Below are 14867 nucleotides of genomic sequence, written 5' to 3' on the forward strand. Positions count from 1 at the left end.
GCCCAGAAGTCAGGTTTGGAGAGCTAATCCCAACTGCCACACACTAGAGTGACCAAATGACACAATCAAGAGAGGAGTTTCCTACAAGGAGTGACTCCCTTTCCTATCGGACTTTGGGGGCAGCGGCTCCCTCTTCTTGGGCAACTCATCCCTGGATGTGAGATGTACACACACTGAGAAATGCCTCTCAAAGAACGGCCTGAACCTTTCCAAGGGATGATCCTTTAGAAATTACTGACCTTTTACCCCTCCATTGAGTAAAAAGCAAAACAAAATGGTCACATGGTTCTCACAGAATTGGGCAGCCCTACAGGAGCATCCCATCCTACATCTTCACATCACAGCTGAGAACACGGAGACTCAGGCCATGGCTCACATCCAGGACCAGCCTGGGATCCAGGTCCGCCTAGCCCCAACCACTGTCGTTCAAACTTTCTTCACACTCATCTGAGAACATTCCCTTCTCCTTCATACTGGGAAACACTGGATGCCATGAATGATGACTATGAAGAACACTTGTGTGTACATATGAACCAAACTGTAAGCTTTAAAAAAGACTATCTAGGTCCAAGGCAGGGTGCTTTCCCTTTCAGTGAAGATCTATGCTTTTAGTTTTTTCCTTTGGTGAGTCTGATGAGCAGGCAAGTGAGGAAACCATTCCTACATCACTTCCATAGACAAGGTCTCATAAGATATCTCAGACTACAGTCTAATCACTATATTTTAGGTATTTTATGACTGGACAAATTATGTAATAATCTGTGCACATTGTACAAAGTTAAACATATTTAGAATGTCTAGTAAATAATACACAATCCTATTAGTACTTACTTAAGTAAGTCTATCAATGAACAAATAGAATGCATGAGAAATTTAAAACACTAAGACTTATAATTATACTAAAGTATTTACAGGAAATTTCAAAGATAAATCGGAAACCATTAAATGGCTGAGTTAAGATAAAGACAGTAGTAAATTGTAAGCAGTTTTCTTACTTGTAATTGATTTTTTGACAACGTTTGATGCACATGTGGAGGGGACCCATTTTAAGCCATTTGTAATCTCACCTGTGATAATAGTGTTCTGAGAGCAAGCAGACGACCTTGACTTGCTGCTTCATGTAGTGGTGATCTATCTGCCCAGGAACCTGTCAAGAAGGAAAACAAAAATCTGTGAGTCAAAATAAGCCCTAATAGGCACAATCAATTCCATTGGAATAAAAATTATTCATACTTAGCATTCAGCAAGGTGACACAGATACTTATCATATACCAGGAGATTTGATTCTTATGCGTAGGGTCTGGTTAGGCAGTTTGCAAATCTGGAGGGTCATAATGGAAGTTCTGCAGTTGAACTATCCCAGACTTGCTGTTTTGAATTATCCCCCAAAGCAGAGGAGTATTTAAATCACTGGATCAGCCAAACAATCAAAAAACTAAAAACCTTTGTTGCCTGATTTTTCAGAAACCAGAAAAAACATGACTTTTAGCAGGGAGAGCAGCTGGAATGCTCATCTCTGTGCACCCTAAGCTTGCCCTGTAGTTCCCCAGCTTCTCCTAGAGGCCACAACATGTGCCAAGGAGGGGAAATGGCTGAGCCCCATTTGAAAGGTGGAGAGGTTGGGTGGGCTTTTTGGAGGGGATATTATGGGTTCTGAGGGGGCATATTGTCATCTATATTTAAAGAGGGCAGACAATACCAAGGGTTCACTCACAAGTCATTGGTTCTCCATGTGCCAGGAGTGGGTAGACTGGTGAAACCATGCTGGGTTAGCATGCAATGTCCCTTCCCTTCAACTTTTGCTTTTGTTATGTGGCTTTTGCAACCCTCCCTTTAGAAATATTGATCCCCTCTCACATGGCAATCCCCCTCTCCTTCTCTCCTACAGCCTCTCTTGACTCCCAGCCACCACCCACAGGCACACCCTTTCCGCTCACCTGTCTCACCTTTGTGGTCCACCCTGGGTGGGTTTGTAACAAAGTGGGTTGGTACACAGTGCTTTTCATGTAATTTAAATAGGACCAACATTGATTTAATGAACAGAGATTATGTTAGAAGTTTTAAAGTGATTAACTGAGTACAGACTATGCCTACCAGAAAAAAAATAATTTAATGATGTTATTGGTTGATAAATGAGAGCAAAACTGACTAAAGAGAAAATCTTCCAATGTCAAATGATTATGGTTACTGATATCTGCTTCCCTGCCATTCCCTGCCTCGCATTTCTAAATCCACAGGATGCAATAAATAAAACTATCTTTTTTAAAAGATTGCAGATCAGTTTTAATATGAAGTCACTTAGTTGTTAGAAAAAGATTGCAGTAGAGGTTTTTAGGAACCATCTCATTACCCTTACATTTCATACCTTTGAAGAGGTCTATACATGTATCTATGACCCTATACTTTGGTCTTATTGTAGAACTTTGCCACAGCAGCCTAAGTGGTGATCCAACAACTCCACTGAATTAAGATGTGAGGCACATAACACAAGGCTCATGAAACAGCCAAGTGAGCCTGGGGCAAGGGATAGAAGTAAGTTGCCAATTATTAACCTTTTAATTTCTAATGATATTTTAGGGTTTTATTGAAAATACAAATCCCAAGGAAGAGGGGATAGAGTCTGTCTTCTCCTTGCTGTTGATTTATAAGTAATGGTAATAATAGTTAATATTGAATAGATTTACTGTGTGCAAATACTAGTATAGACTCTATGAACATCATCTTACTTAGTTCTCACAACACTTTGAGGCATATACAATTATTACTTCCATTTTAAAGTTGAGAAACTAAAGTCTAGGAGAAATCAAATAATTTAGAAGATCACATAGTCTAATCCCAGAGCTGATGCTCCCTACTGGCACCCTGCACAGTGCCCTTTGTTTTGGTGTTTGTGTATGAAGAGTGATTTTACCACAGAAAAAGTACTAGCTGTCTCCATGTTCTTTACTGAAGCCATATGACCAGTTTTATGGCAACAGGTCGATAGCACACTCAGTCACTGTGACATGGTGAAGTCAATTCCTGGAGTTTGGGAGTAGTAACAGTGGTACTCTTAGCTCTCAGTGTTTTACTAGTGTCAGAAAACTAATATGAATTCTACTCACACTGAAGTTTGTGAAGAGTATTCTGTAGAAATTAAAACTATCTTCAAAAAACCCAGTGATTCTCCAAGGAAAGACACTGCTGAATGCTTTTAAATCTTATCACATACATCTAGAGATCTGTGTTAGGAGACACCTCTCCTCTAATTCTTCCAACTCTCCGTAACTGTTAATTCACAATTTCTGCAGTCTGCTTTTTTCTTGTGACTGTATTCAGTGTTTCCTTTAACTCCAGCTACATTAAGGTTTATTTTAAAAGTAACTTCAATTTTCATGTTATTCTGAAAATTCTAGAGTTGATAAAAAATTAGATTGAGCAATTACAATTTGTTCCCTAACACTGAGATTATGTCCTTATCCCATGAAGTGGGGAAGATCCAACCTATTAACAAAGCATGAAAAACACACAACCCACTTCCACTAATAGACTTACAGTCATCCTAAATGTGCTGGATTACTGTTTCAAAATGTATGTGATTAATGAAAGCAATTCTTGTGGCACAGTTAGGTCTTTTGGTCATGAAATATTTTCTCCTTCAACATGCAGTGAATGAAAAAGTTGGGGACAATTTCTTAAGTCCTGAGTGTTACTGACAATTCTTGGAGTAACAGTTTTGCAGTTGAGAAAAGTGAAGTTTTTTTCTGTGATAGCATGCCTAAATAAAAACAGCACAGTTACTCAGTCCCCACCATATGCCCTATCACTGGGCCTAAATTTACTTTTATTAACCCATACACTGCTCCTTTGAAGTGGTCATTACTAATGTCCCTGTTTTCCAGTTGAGGAAAATGAGATAGAGGTTAAGTAATTTGCCCAAGGTTACATAGCTTCTAGTTGCAGTTGTAAAATTCCAACTGCGATTTCCAAAGACAATATTTTGAACTCTGTCTTTGCAATCTTTTCTCTGAACACACAAATACATACATACACACACAGTATGCTAAACATTTCAGTACCTTGTAAAATGAAATTTTCATGGGAATTTTTTGTTGCTATTAATTTATTGATTTATATTTCCTTCCAAAATTCTTCTAACTCTGCCTGTCAAAAGAAAAAACTTTCTAAACAGTTTCATTTCATGCTTTCAATAGCACAAGAAAATGAAAGTAGTTAGTTGTCCATTGCTGTGATAAGATAAGGCTTTCAGTGGCAGGATACTCTAGGGTACCATAGAAATGGTACAGGAAGGTTTCCATCCAAACCAAAATGTAACTATGTAAAAGACTAAGTCAGAGAAACAAAAGCTATACATGATTTTAAATTTTGACTGAAAATTGCCACTAACTTAGTTGGATAAAAATTAAAAGCAGTTTTCTGCTATTTCTGCTTATTAATAGTTTTCTGCTATTGGAGTCCATTCCTTCAATATTCAGGGAATTTCAATTGTGGGCAGTCTTTACTAATCATATTACAGCTTTAAAATATAGCCCTTTCATTCAGATTTCCTTTTTATCATATTTTTTTCTGTACTCTGACTTAAGGAAAAAAGGGCAGTGAAAATTAAGTCATCAAATATTTATAAGAGAAAGAGAGAAACTCCTTAAGTATGGCCTGGAAATAATGAAACTCTTAGTTTCTTGTTCAGGTTTACCTTTAGTCCCAAAACAATAATAATTGGGATTTAAAGTTGGGCCTGGCATTGTGGCATAGCAGGCAAAGCCGCCACCTGCAATGCCAGTATCCCATGTGGGCACCAGTTTAAGACTAGGTTGCTCCACTTCCAATCCAGCTCCCAGCTAATGCCCTGGGGATAGGAGGGGAAAATGGCCCCAGTGCTTGGGCACCTGCTACCCACATAGGAAACCTGAAAGAAGATCCTGGCTCTTGGCTTGAGCCTGACTCAGCCCTGGTCATTATAGCTATGTGAGGAGTGACCCTGTGGATGGAAGATCTCACTCTCAATGTTTCTCCCTCTCTCTCTCCGTAGCTCTTTCAAATAAATAAATAAATCTTTTAAAAATGTAAACAGTATCATGAGTCTCAAAGAAAGATTAGATTATATTTTCTCTCTTTATAGATAGATTGGTAGATAGACTTTAAAATGTTGATATAGTATCATTTCTTGCTTTTCTAGAAAAAAAGTAAGTCAGACATCAAATCTGAATTTTAAGTTGAAACAAGAAATATTGTTACTAGCTTTTTTATATTACTTCTTTTGAGTGTTGCATGGTACTATTACATATTCAAGGAATAATTACAATAATACACACCAATAAATGATTGCTGGCAGGACAGAATTGGTAGGCAAACTAGCAATTTGTAAGAAATTGAAACACTATGTTCTCACTAAAGTGCAGAAATTGCCATCATAAATAACATTTTTTAAGGAAATGGACCTATTTCAAGTTCCAGCTTATAAAATGCAATCTAATGTTTTAAAAGTCATTTGAAATCGCTTGTTTTATCATTAAGCAACTTGACTGCAAAGTGAAATTCTGAAGAGCTTCAGAATATATATAAATTTTCAATTGTGAATATTTAAATAAGAAAACATGAATAATGTAATTATTTTCCAGGTAGGTTGCATATGTGACACCAGTATGGTCAGTTTAATTAGTGGAGCGATAGTAAATTAATCAAGTCTAAGTAAGCACTGCTTGCATATGCACTAGAATTTAAATAACCACAGTATTTATAATACGAGGTCTTCCTTTATAATGACCTAATGAATTTCATTGTCTTAATTTATCCTTAAAAGATACATGCTGAGTCACTTGAAGCTGACCCATTATCACTGTCTATTTTTCAATTTTTATTAGTTGACATAACTAACCAGATGATGGGAATGGCAAAAGCCTAGAGAAGACATTAATTTTGGGCTCATTCATTTCTAATATATTATGAAGGCTTTTAAGGGGGCAGCAAAGCTAACAATATTTGTAGTTGAGGGCTACTTGGTATTCCTCCCAGACAGCTCTCTTTCCTTGCATTCTAATATATTTGTTCATCAAACTGATTGCATGAGTCTTCTGAACAATTTCTGTGTTACTTGCTAGTGTTCAAAAGAGAGAAAGTGAGAGAGAGAAAAGGAAAATAATCTTTTAGAAAATAGAGTATACAAGGGACCAAATAAATAACAAATATTCAAATTCATCACTCCATATCCATCTCCTAGTTTTCCTCCTGAGACTACCAGATAGCTTGCTGTATCCTTTGTCATTCTTTGTCATAAAGGCTTCAGTCCAACAAGATAAAGAAAAACTGAAGCCAGATTTTATTTGTGTATAGATATAATTTGCTATTACTTGTATCAATATAACCTCCATTGCCATGGGAAAGAAGTTCGATGTCATTGTAATCTGCAGAAGTGTACTGTGGATACTGAATGAGCTGCACCTTGGTCCACAGAGCAGGGGAAAAGCTTGTAAAACTGTACTGTCCTGTTCTTTCTCCAGATGAACTGAGCTCTGTATAGCAGCCTCAAAGCCTCTCACTATTCTTAAAAGAAGTGGAATAGAGTGGAGGGTACAAGGAAAGAAGAAAATAAAGACCAGGAGTAAGCAATGAGATGTTGTCCGGGGCCCGGAAGGAAGAAGACTAATGGAAGGCAAGCCTGGATTTGCACCCCGGCTCAGAACAGTGGCCTTCATTAAGTTAGCTAACCTCTCTGTGATTCCATTTGCTCACAAAATGAGAAAGCACTATCCATGAAGTAGGGTTTTTGAGAAAGGTTTAGAAATGAGCATGCTAATTGCCTCCTATATAAATACATAGTAAATAACACCTAGTACTGTTGGCTGGACATAAACTGATAAACATAAGAGACTTTCATACGAATCTTAGGGAACAATCTTTTTCCCCAAACTAGAGAAACACAAGCCATAAATGACAGCTTCTATTGACTAAAATGCTTTACAGAGCTGTCAGCTTAATTAAAGAAACAGAAAGCAACAGAATGGGTTATAAGTGTATTTAAACTAGTAGCTATCACAATGTTGCATTTGAACTTCTGAAGAAATGAGAAATAAAGCTATATCAGTGTATTAAAGGAATAATCTTTAATGTCACACAGGCCACCAATGAATAAAAACGTTTTGTTTTTAGCTTTGCTTCTGAACTCTCCAGCAACTGCACCTCATTTGCTTACGTGTAGAAGAGTTTCTGTAATTAATCTGGTAACAAGTGAGAATCAAAGTATACTATATCAAGTTCCAATTTCTGTTTTGAACTAAGCTTTTACTTTACTCCCTATTTCTTCTCTTCAAAATATGAAATTCAGCAAATACAAATTTATGTTCAAATGTCTTCAATATTAATTCAATATTATTTTGATATGATTTATATTAGAAGGTTTATAAACTTTCTCAATATCGAACAAAATATAAGTATCTTCAAGAAAAACTATGTCATAATTTTGCGGTTGTGTTCTACTTTAATAGGGTATCTAAGATAAAAGCAATGTTAGCCCTATTTTAACAAAATTCTGCTGAACTCTTCAGGATAAATTACTCAGTGAAATTGTTTTACAAAATATCTGTAACCTTCACTTTTTAATCTAATCCTACTGTTACCCTCTCTCTGAAGCAACACAGGAGGTGACTCTGCCTATATTTAGAAACAACACAAGTTCCCAGACATCTGGTAGATAATTTACAGAGAGTATCCACCCTGTTTTGTAAACACCACTTTGCTGGAGCAAAAAACATTTGCATTTTTAGGTACATACAGTTATGTAAGGTCCATACCTTACCTAAATCACCATCACCCCATGGCACTTCAAGCCAGCCACTGTTGAGATAAATCCGACTCATTTTTTTTTTTTTTTAATCAGCACCAAAAGAAAAAAGTCACTTGTCACTTACTAGTTCTGTTCAGCCATTTTAGGAAGCTCTAAGCTCCTTGTAATATGACCGTCCACCTCCAGAAAGAAAACTAGCTTTCAAAAACCTGATTTATTGTCACAAAATTACCTTTTGTTATTTATTGCTTCTTTTTATTGGAGAAATTGATAATTCTAATTTATTTTTTTCTTACAGTTTGTGCTTTGCATTGAAATAAAAACATTACAATTAGCCTCTGTGAGGCTACAGTGAAACCATTTAATAATTTAGGAGGTCTTTGTTCCAATCTCAGACTTTTAACTTAAGTTAGACTCTTTTGAGAACTAACTTAGCACTGGTACAGAGCGCCCCCTGGTTTTGGTCACATCCAAGTTTCCTCATTGTTAGAACAGGAAATGCTGGACACTTTTCTTGGATCAGGAATTAAAAGAAGAGGTAACAGAGGATATTTGCATATAACACTTTCATTTCTCATATATCTCCCTCAGCTATAAAATAGTAAATCAATAATCTGCTTCACAGTATAGGCAGCTTCACCATAAAGCCGATGAAATTTTAACTCCAGGACCCCTAACTTGCAGGAACCCTTTCTCAGTCTCTCTATCTAATTTCCTATCTTGTGTTTCTTAAAGAACCCCTCCAAATATGTATTATATAAGCTTCAGACCCAACAACAACCAACCCATCCCTACTCACAATTTTACAAGCAAATTAAAAATCACCAAGCATTGACTGACATTTATTGTACAGTTTAAGACAACTTGATTAACAAAGCCACAGAAATTCTTTAGGGCGTGGTTCATAAGGAGGGAAGCACAGTGTTGCCAAAACCAGACTCTTCAAAGATTGAGACTATCCTTGTCCTTCAAGTCTCATCATCTCTCTGAAAATGTCCTCAGAATAATGCCTTTCCATATATAACATCACCATACTTAGCTGCATGCAGGGAGCTAATGGTATATGAGGGTAACTTTATGAGGGTAACTTTTTGAAATTCAAAGGAAATATGTGTTATGAAAAATGTCTGTAAATATATTCAAAATTCCACAGACCTTTTTTCCCTAGTTTTTTACCATAAACTTTTTGAAGTTCTCTCATCTATATGAGTTGCATGCAATTTATTCTAATTGATTTCTTGTTGTTCATTGCCTATATGCCCTTCATTATTTTATAAGAAAATAACGTATATGACTGGGCAAGAAAATTACAAGTGAAAAAATTGCTACAGATTATCTCAAGAAAAGGAACTAAATATTCAGCAAAGTGAACATAGTGGTTTCCTCCATGTATATCCAAAATGAAGACAGAAAAGAGTTTTAAGAACTTTTCAGAAAATAGTGCTGCTATTGGAGGATATTACTCAACCATCCCAATGAGCCATTATTAATCATCACTACCAGGAGCACACCATGCTGACCCAGGTCATCAAAGAGATCTCAGTTCAAATTTCAATATACTAGTCCTGTAACCTTTGGCAGTGAACATCTTGAAACTCAAGTTTCTAAACTGTAAAAGTGAAAATAATTCTAATTACCTTATAAGAGAGGAGCGAATGTAAAATACTGAACATAGCACAGAACACATTTGAGAAATCACACGTACAACTTGAATTCCAGTGTAAACAATTTCTTCCATATATCTTTCTAATAATCTTTTAAGTACATCTTCTAAACAGAAGAAATGATAATTTATTTAAGATTATGAAGCATGGGCCAGTGTTGTGGCATAATGGGCTAAACCTCCACTTGTGGTGCCTGAATCTTGTACAGGCACGGTTGTGTCCCAGCTGCTCCTCTGCCAATCCAGCTCTCTGCTATGACCTGGGAAAGCAGTGGAACATGGCTCAAGTGCTTGGGTCCCTGCATCCGTGTGGAGACCCAGAAGAAGTTCCTGGATTCTGGCTTTGGATCGGCTCAGAGCCAGCAGTTGTAGCCATCTGGGGAGTAATCCAGCAGATGGAAGACCTTTCTGTCTGTCTGTCTCTGTCTGTAACACTGCCTCTCAAATAAATAAATAAATAAAATGCCTTTTTAAAAAGATTATAAAGCACTATCTCACCTTATTACTTTTTCCTAAAGATAGGGAATGATCAAAATTTAGGGACAATTATCAAATCTGTATGGATAACTCTACAATTGGTAGTTTCTACCCTAATGTAATCCATGATTTTCACTGGGTTTTCACTTCAGGGCATTTTCCTGGGTACTTTGCTGGCATCTCAATACTTTCCAAAAGCAAATTTAAATTGTACCTTTAACCTAGCTATTTCTGTTTTGCATGGTTTAAATAGTATTTGTGTATTCACTGCATCATCTGGAAGTAATAATATCTTAAATTTAAGTACAAGCCTTCATATATACTATTTCATGTGCTTCTTTGAAAAGTTATTCATCACAGCTGGTGTTCTTTTGGTTTCTCTCTCCCTTAGATCCTTATCATCCCAAATTTAGTCTGCATCTATCTGTATTCCATCTTGATATCTCTCTTCAATGCATGAATAGAAATATTATCCACATGCTGGTTAACCAAGTTTATACCTCCAGGCCAATCCTCTAAATGTAAAATGTTCATTTCCAAATAGTTGCTCTGATTTATTTCTAATTCTCACATCCCACAGGCCAACAGCCATATTCCTCTTCCCTTATTAGTTAAATGTTAGCCAAACTTTGAGTATTTCTTAACCTTTACTGAGACTACCTCAATCCAAGCCACCATTATTTTCACTTGACTTATTCTAACGAGCTCCTAACTGACCAGTGTGTTTTCTCCCATGATCTGACAATAGTCTGTGCTAAAGACACAAGCCACAGCAATCCGTTTTAAGTCACAAAGAATCCAATGTCTTGCTTTCCCACCCATAGTGAAATCCAAATTCTTTATCATGAACTACAAGTGTATGGTTTTCTTCCATTTCAATTCTATTTGTACCATAACCTCCTAAATGATTTTCCATAGTCACCAATCTTTATCCAGTGATTCTTGTCTGTATACAGCATTCAGAAAGAGATCAAGCTAGCCCAAGTAGTGCTATTTGGATAATTAGAAAAAATCACTCCCTTCCTTTGGCAGACAGGCCCATGTCAGGTGCACATGCCCAATCTGTGCAACAGCACACATACCTTGTCACTCTTGTCACTCTCTGTCACAAAACGCCAATGGCTTCCAACTGAATATAATCTAACATTCTTACCCTATTGTTAAAAATTATTGGTGGTGGAGCCTCCTTTTTTTTTATAATCTACTACTGCATTCAAAGATCCCCTACTGGGCTGTGTTATGTATTCTCCAAAACATCTTTTGTCTTTCCTTTTCATATTATCTTCTTTCTGCTCAAATTGTGCAGTAATCTGAGTGATATTTGTTATTTTATTTCCCTTGTTTTTCTTACTCAGCTTAAAGGGGTTTATGAAGTCTGAACAGCATAGTGGTTTGAAGATAGTTTCATTAAGTCAAGAGTGAAGTTGTTGGTGTAAGAAAGACACATTAGTATGGTGAGAAGGAGAGATTGAAGAATGAAGAGGTGGAAAGGACTATGTGGGAGAAGAAAACTCCAAAGAATAGAGAGGAAGAGGCAGAGAGCAATAAAGAATATTTTTCATGCTGCTCTTGAGTAATCATAGGAACCTAGGTCTATGCAATGGTCATGCCCCAGCGAGATGAGAAGACCTCACATTGAAGAACAAGATTGATCCTGGGTTTTCAGGTCTTTACATGCAGGATAGAGTTGCTTGCAAACCTTAAGTTTTGTATAGACACAACAGATTTGCAAGAGCTTTTTTTCCTTCCTAAAAGATGAAATGGGATTAGTCAGTGTTTCATGAACAAGTAAGATATAGGGTGAAGGTTAGTTGTGTTCCCTATGCACCAGGTTCAGTTCCAACCTTTGTACAGATCTAAGGAAGAGAATGGGAGGAGATACCATTAAACACGAAATTTCCAGACTGCCTGGTAGGAAGGGACCCCAGTTCGACACTGAACAAGCCTATCATGTTTTGACCATGTCAAATTTTGGAATATAGTTCTTTTTACACCAGATCAAAATGTTTTCTCTCTGATCTCCACCCTGCTCATGTTGCAAAGCCCCACTCAAAAGCTTCCTCCAGAGTGGGTACTTAAGCTGGCAAATAAGATGCTCAGATCCCATATTGGAGTGCCTCAGTTTGATTTTAGGCTCCAGCTGCTAATTCCAACTTCCTGCTAATAAACACGCGGGTAGGTAGCCATGATAACTCAAGTAACCACGCCCTCCTCAAATTACCCCCAAGAGAACTGGGCCTATTTACATCCTCATTACCAGTACTGGGGATATTGGAAGCTAAATCTAATGAAAGTTTGCCAGAACTTGTCCTTTTGCTTTCTATGAAAACAGAGTGTTTATTACAGTTTCAAATTTAATTATGTTAAAGAAGATTGTATAAAAATGTGTTGTTGGAGCCAGCACTGTGGTGTAGCAGGTAAAGCAGCCGCCTGCAGTGCAGGCATCCCATATGGGTGCTGGTTTGAGTCCCGGCTGCTCCACTTCCAATCCAGTTCTCTGCTATGGCCTGGGAAAGCAGTAAAAGATGGACCAAGTCCTTGGGCCCCTGAACCCGCATGGGAGACCCAGAAGGAAGCTCCTGGATCCTGGCCATCTGGAAGTGAACCAGTGGATAGAGGACCTTTCTCTCTCTCTCTCTCTCTGCCTCTGCCTCTCTGTAACTCTGCCTTTCAAATAAATAAATCAATCTTTTAAAAAAGTATTGTCTTTTACAAAATTGGATTTTTGACATAACATTATAGCTTATTTTTAGCTGTCTCTTGAATCTCTCTGTGCATGGGACTCAACCAAGTGAATTAATTTACTTATTTCTGTATTTTTTTTACCATCTCTCTCATTTCTATTATGTTTCAAATGCCTATGATGTGCATAGTCGGGTAATTTAATCTTCATGTAAGAATCAACAGGATTCTCTTTTCTTCTGTTATATTGGAGATCCACTAAGCTGTATGCTAATGGATAGATTGTTATTTTAAAAAAGAATCTTTCATATAGCTTCTCTTTGGTACTGTGTTCATTTTCCTTTATTCCTTTTCTATTTTTCTACCACTGAAATGAATAACTCTGTCAGTACTTTAGGAAGTTCCTCTACTCACTTTATTTCATAAATTCTCCTACTTGATGATCTGATATACATGATCTAAAATTTCTATATTGCCTGTAAAGGATCTTTTCTTTCTTCCATACAAACACACACCTGCCGACTTGAAAATGTAAATAACCCAAGGAGTTTATTGTATTATTTTAATGATTTTAAAGCTACTAATTAAATGTAGTTAACATTATAATCACTATATTATGATTATTATTAGATAATTCAATGCTATTATCAGATCATGTTTAATGTATAGCCACAAAAATGAGTCAGCAGATGCATTTTCTATATACTTAAAAGGTAAAAACACAGTACAGCCCATTACTATGCCGTATATTTCCATTTCAGAACCCACATTTTAGAACGTACCCACAATTTAAAGTTAGTATTAGCGGAATCAGGTCAATATAGTTTATTTCAGGACACCAATAGATTTGAAATGGCTGCTGTACTAACCTTGGCTGGTCAGAATACCCCAGCTAATGTTTCGCTCAGAAGAACATTCCTCTATATTCACTAGCCTTCTTTTCGTGAGGATCTGCTCAAGGCAGTCTCCCTTCACAGCAATAACTGCGGACATAATTTGGTTGCCGTTTCTATCTGTGAAAACCAAGTGTCCTAAGGACAAGTGTTCCAGCCAAAAGAAATAGCAGCACTTAGATTTCTACCTGCTTCTCTCCTTCCCTTGAGACTTTCACAGAGGTTCCTGGGTGCTAACTGGAGAATGGCTTCGGCATGGAAATCTATTCAGAAACACATGGAACAGGGCTGCTAGGTGCAGTGTGGGGGATGGGACAGAAATGCTGTAGCATTTTCTATTTTTGAAGTGGAGACTCATGTTGGCTTTGGCAGCACGTAAACTAAAGTGGAGACTCCCTGCAGCCGGAAGTGTTTAACTATTTGTGCTATATAGAAAGTAAAAAAAAAGGGGGGGGGTAATATTGTTTTTTTGGGGGGAAGTAAAATGAAAATAAGAGCTGTCTTTAAAACATAAAAGCCTATTTGAAAAGTGTACAAATCAATCAAATGGAAAATTGCCTGATGATAATGGCTGCAGAAGCCAGAACGCTCATCAGTGATCAGTGACTAGGTAGTCTTTCTCCTTCATCCTGAAGAATAAATATTATGTGTGCATTAGAGTCAGCTGCTAGCTAGCTCATGCTTTCATTTTTAAATAATCTAAGTTTAGAATTGGCCTCAGAACAAAATCAGAGACCTCTCATTTATATAGACAAAATTAATTATTGTGATTTTCCTGAAGTCATTTTTAAACCAAGAGACGTCAGCAATCAATTTAAGTACAGCTGTGATTTTTCACCGTAAAAGGCAGAAGAAAGCGTAGCTGGAGAGTTGAGAGGAAAAAACAAACATGTGCCTGGCATTTCTCACTGGCATGTAGAGTTGAACAAGGCACACAGTCCATGACTGAACTGTGATGAGACTCCAAGGATTAACTGAGCTGGTGATCACGTTACAGGGTATTAACATATTGAGATCTGTCTTGATGAAAAATGGTGACAGATTCTGTTTTCTGTCTTTAGTTTTTATCATTATTTGTTAGACTTTATCTTCTAAAGGTATATGTAGGAAAAAAATGATTGAGGTATTGCCTTCATGTAACAGGTAGGAGAAAAAAAATTAAACCAGTAAAATTATTTCACATGCACTACCCTATTTTAATATTTACTGTCAGTGTTTACCTCAAAGATATTACTAATGGATACTAGGAATATCTTTTCCTTATCTTCAGTTGGGTCCTAACCCTACCAACTGTTTGTGTGACCTGATGTAAATCGCTTAATGGTGACTGTTTCTTTTTCAATGAAATGAGGAGCTCAGATACCATCATTCT

At 37.0% G+C, this 14867-nt stretch overlaps 1 protein-coding gene across 2 annotated transcripts in view; it reads right to left on the reverse strand.

Annotated features, from left to right (window-relative positions):
- The window catches only part of ASB5 (ankyrin repeat and SOCS box containing 5), a 55551-nt gene that overhangs the window by 8644 nt on the left and 32040 nt on the right, over positions 1-14867 (reverse strand). The window contains exons 1-2 of one of the 2 annotated variants that reach the window (XM_008274050.5): positions 13472-13811; positions 1068-1147 (exon numbers count right to left, since the gene is read on the reverse strand). In XM_008274050.5, coding sequence (XP_008272272.1) covers positions 1068-1147; positions 13472-13595 — 204 coding nt within the window. In that variant the 5' untranslated portion in view covers positions 13596-13811. 2 annotated transcript variants of the gene reach the window in all.

This window comes from Oryctolagus cuniculus, chromosome 2 (genome assembly GCF_051225735.1).
Source record: "Oryctolagus cuniculus isolate XC-2025 breed Fujian yellow rabbit chromosome 2, ASM5122573v1, whole genome shotgun sequence".
NCBI classification, from domain to species: domain Eukaryota; kingdom Metazoa; phylum Chordata; class Mammalia; order Lagomorpha; family Leporidae; genus Oryctolagus; species Oryctolagus cuniculus.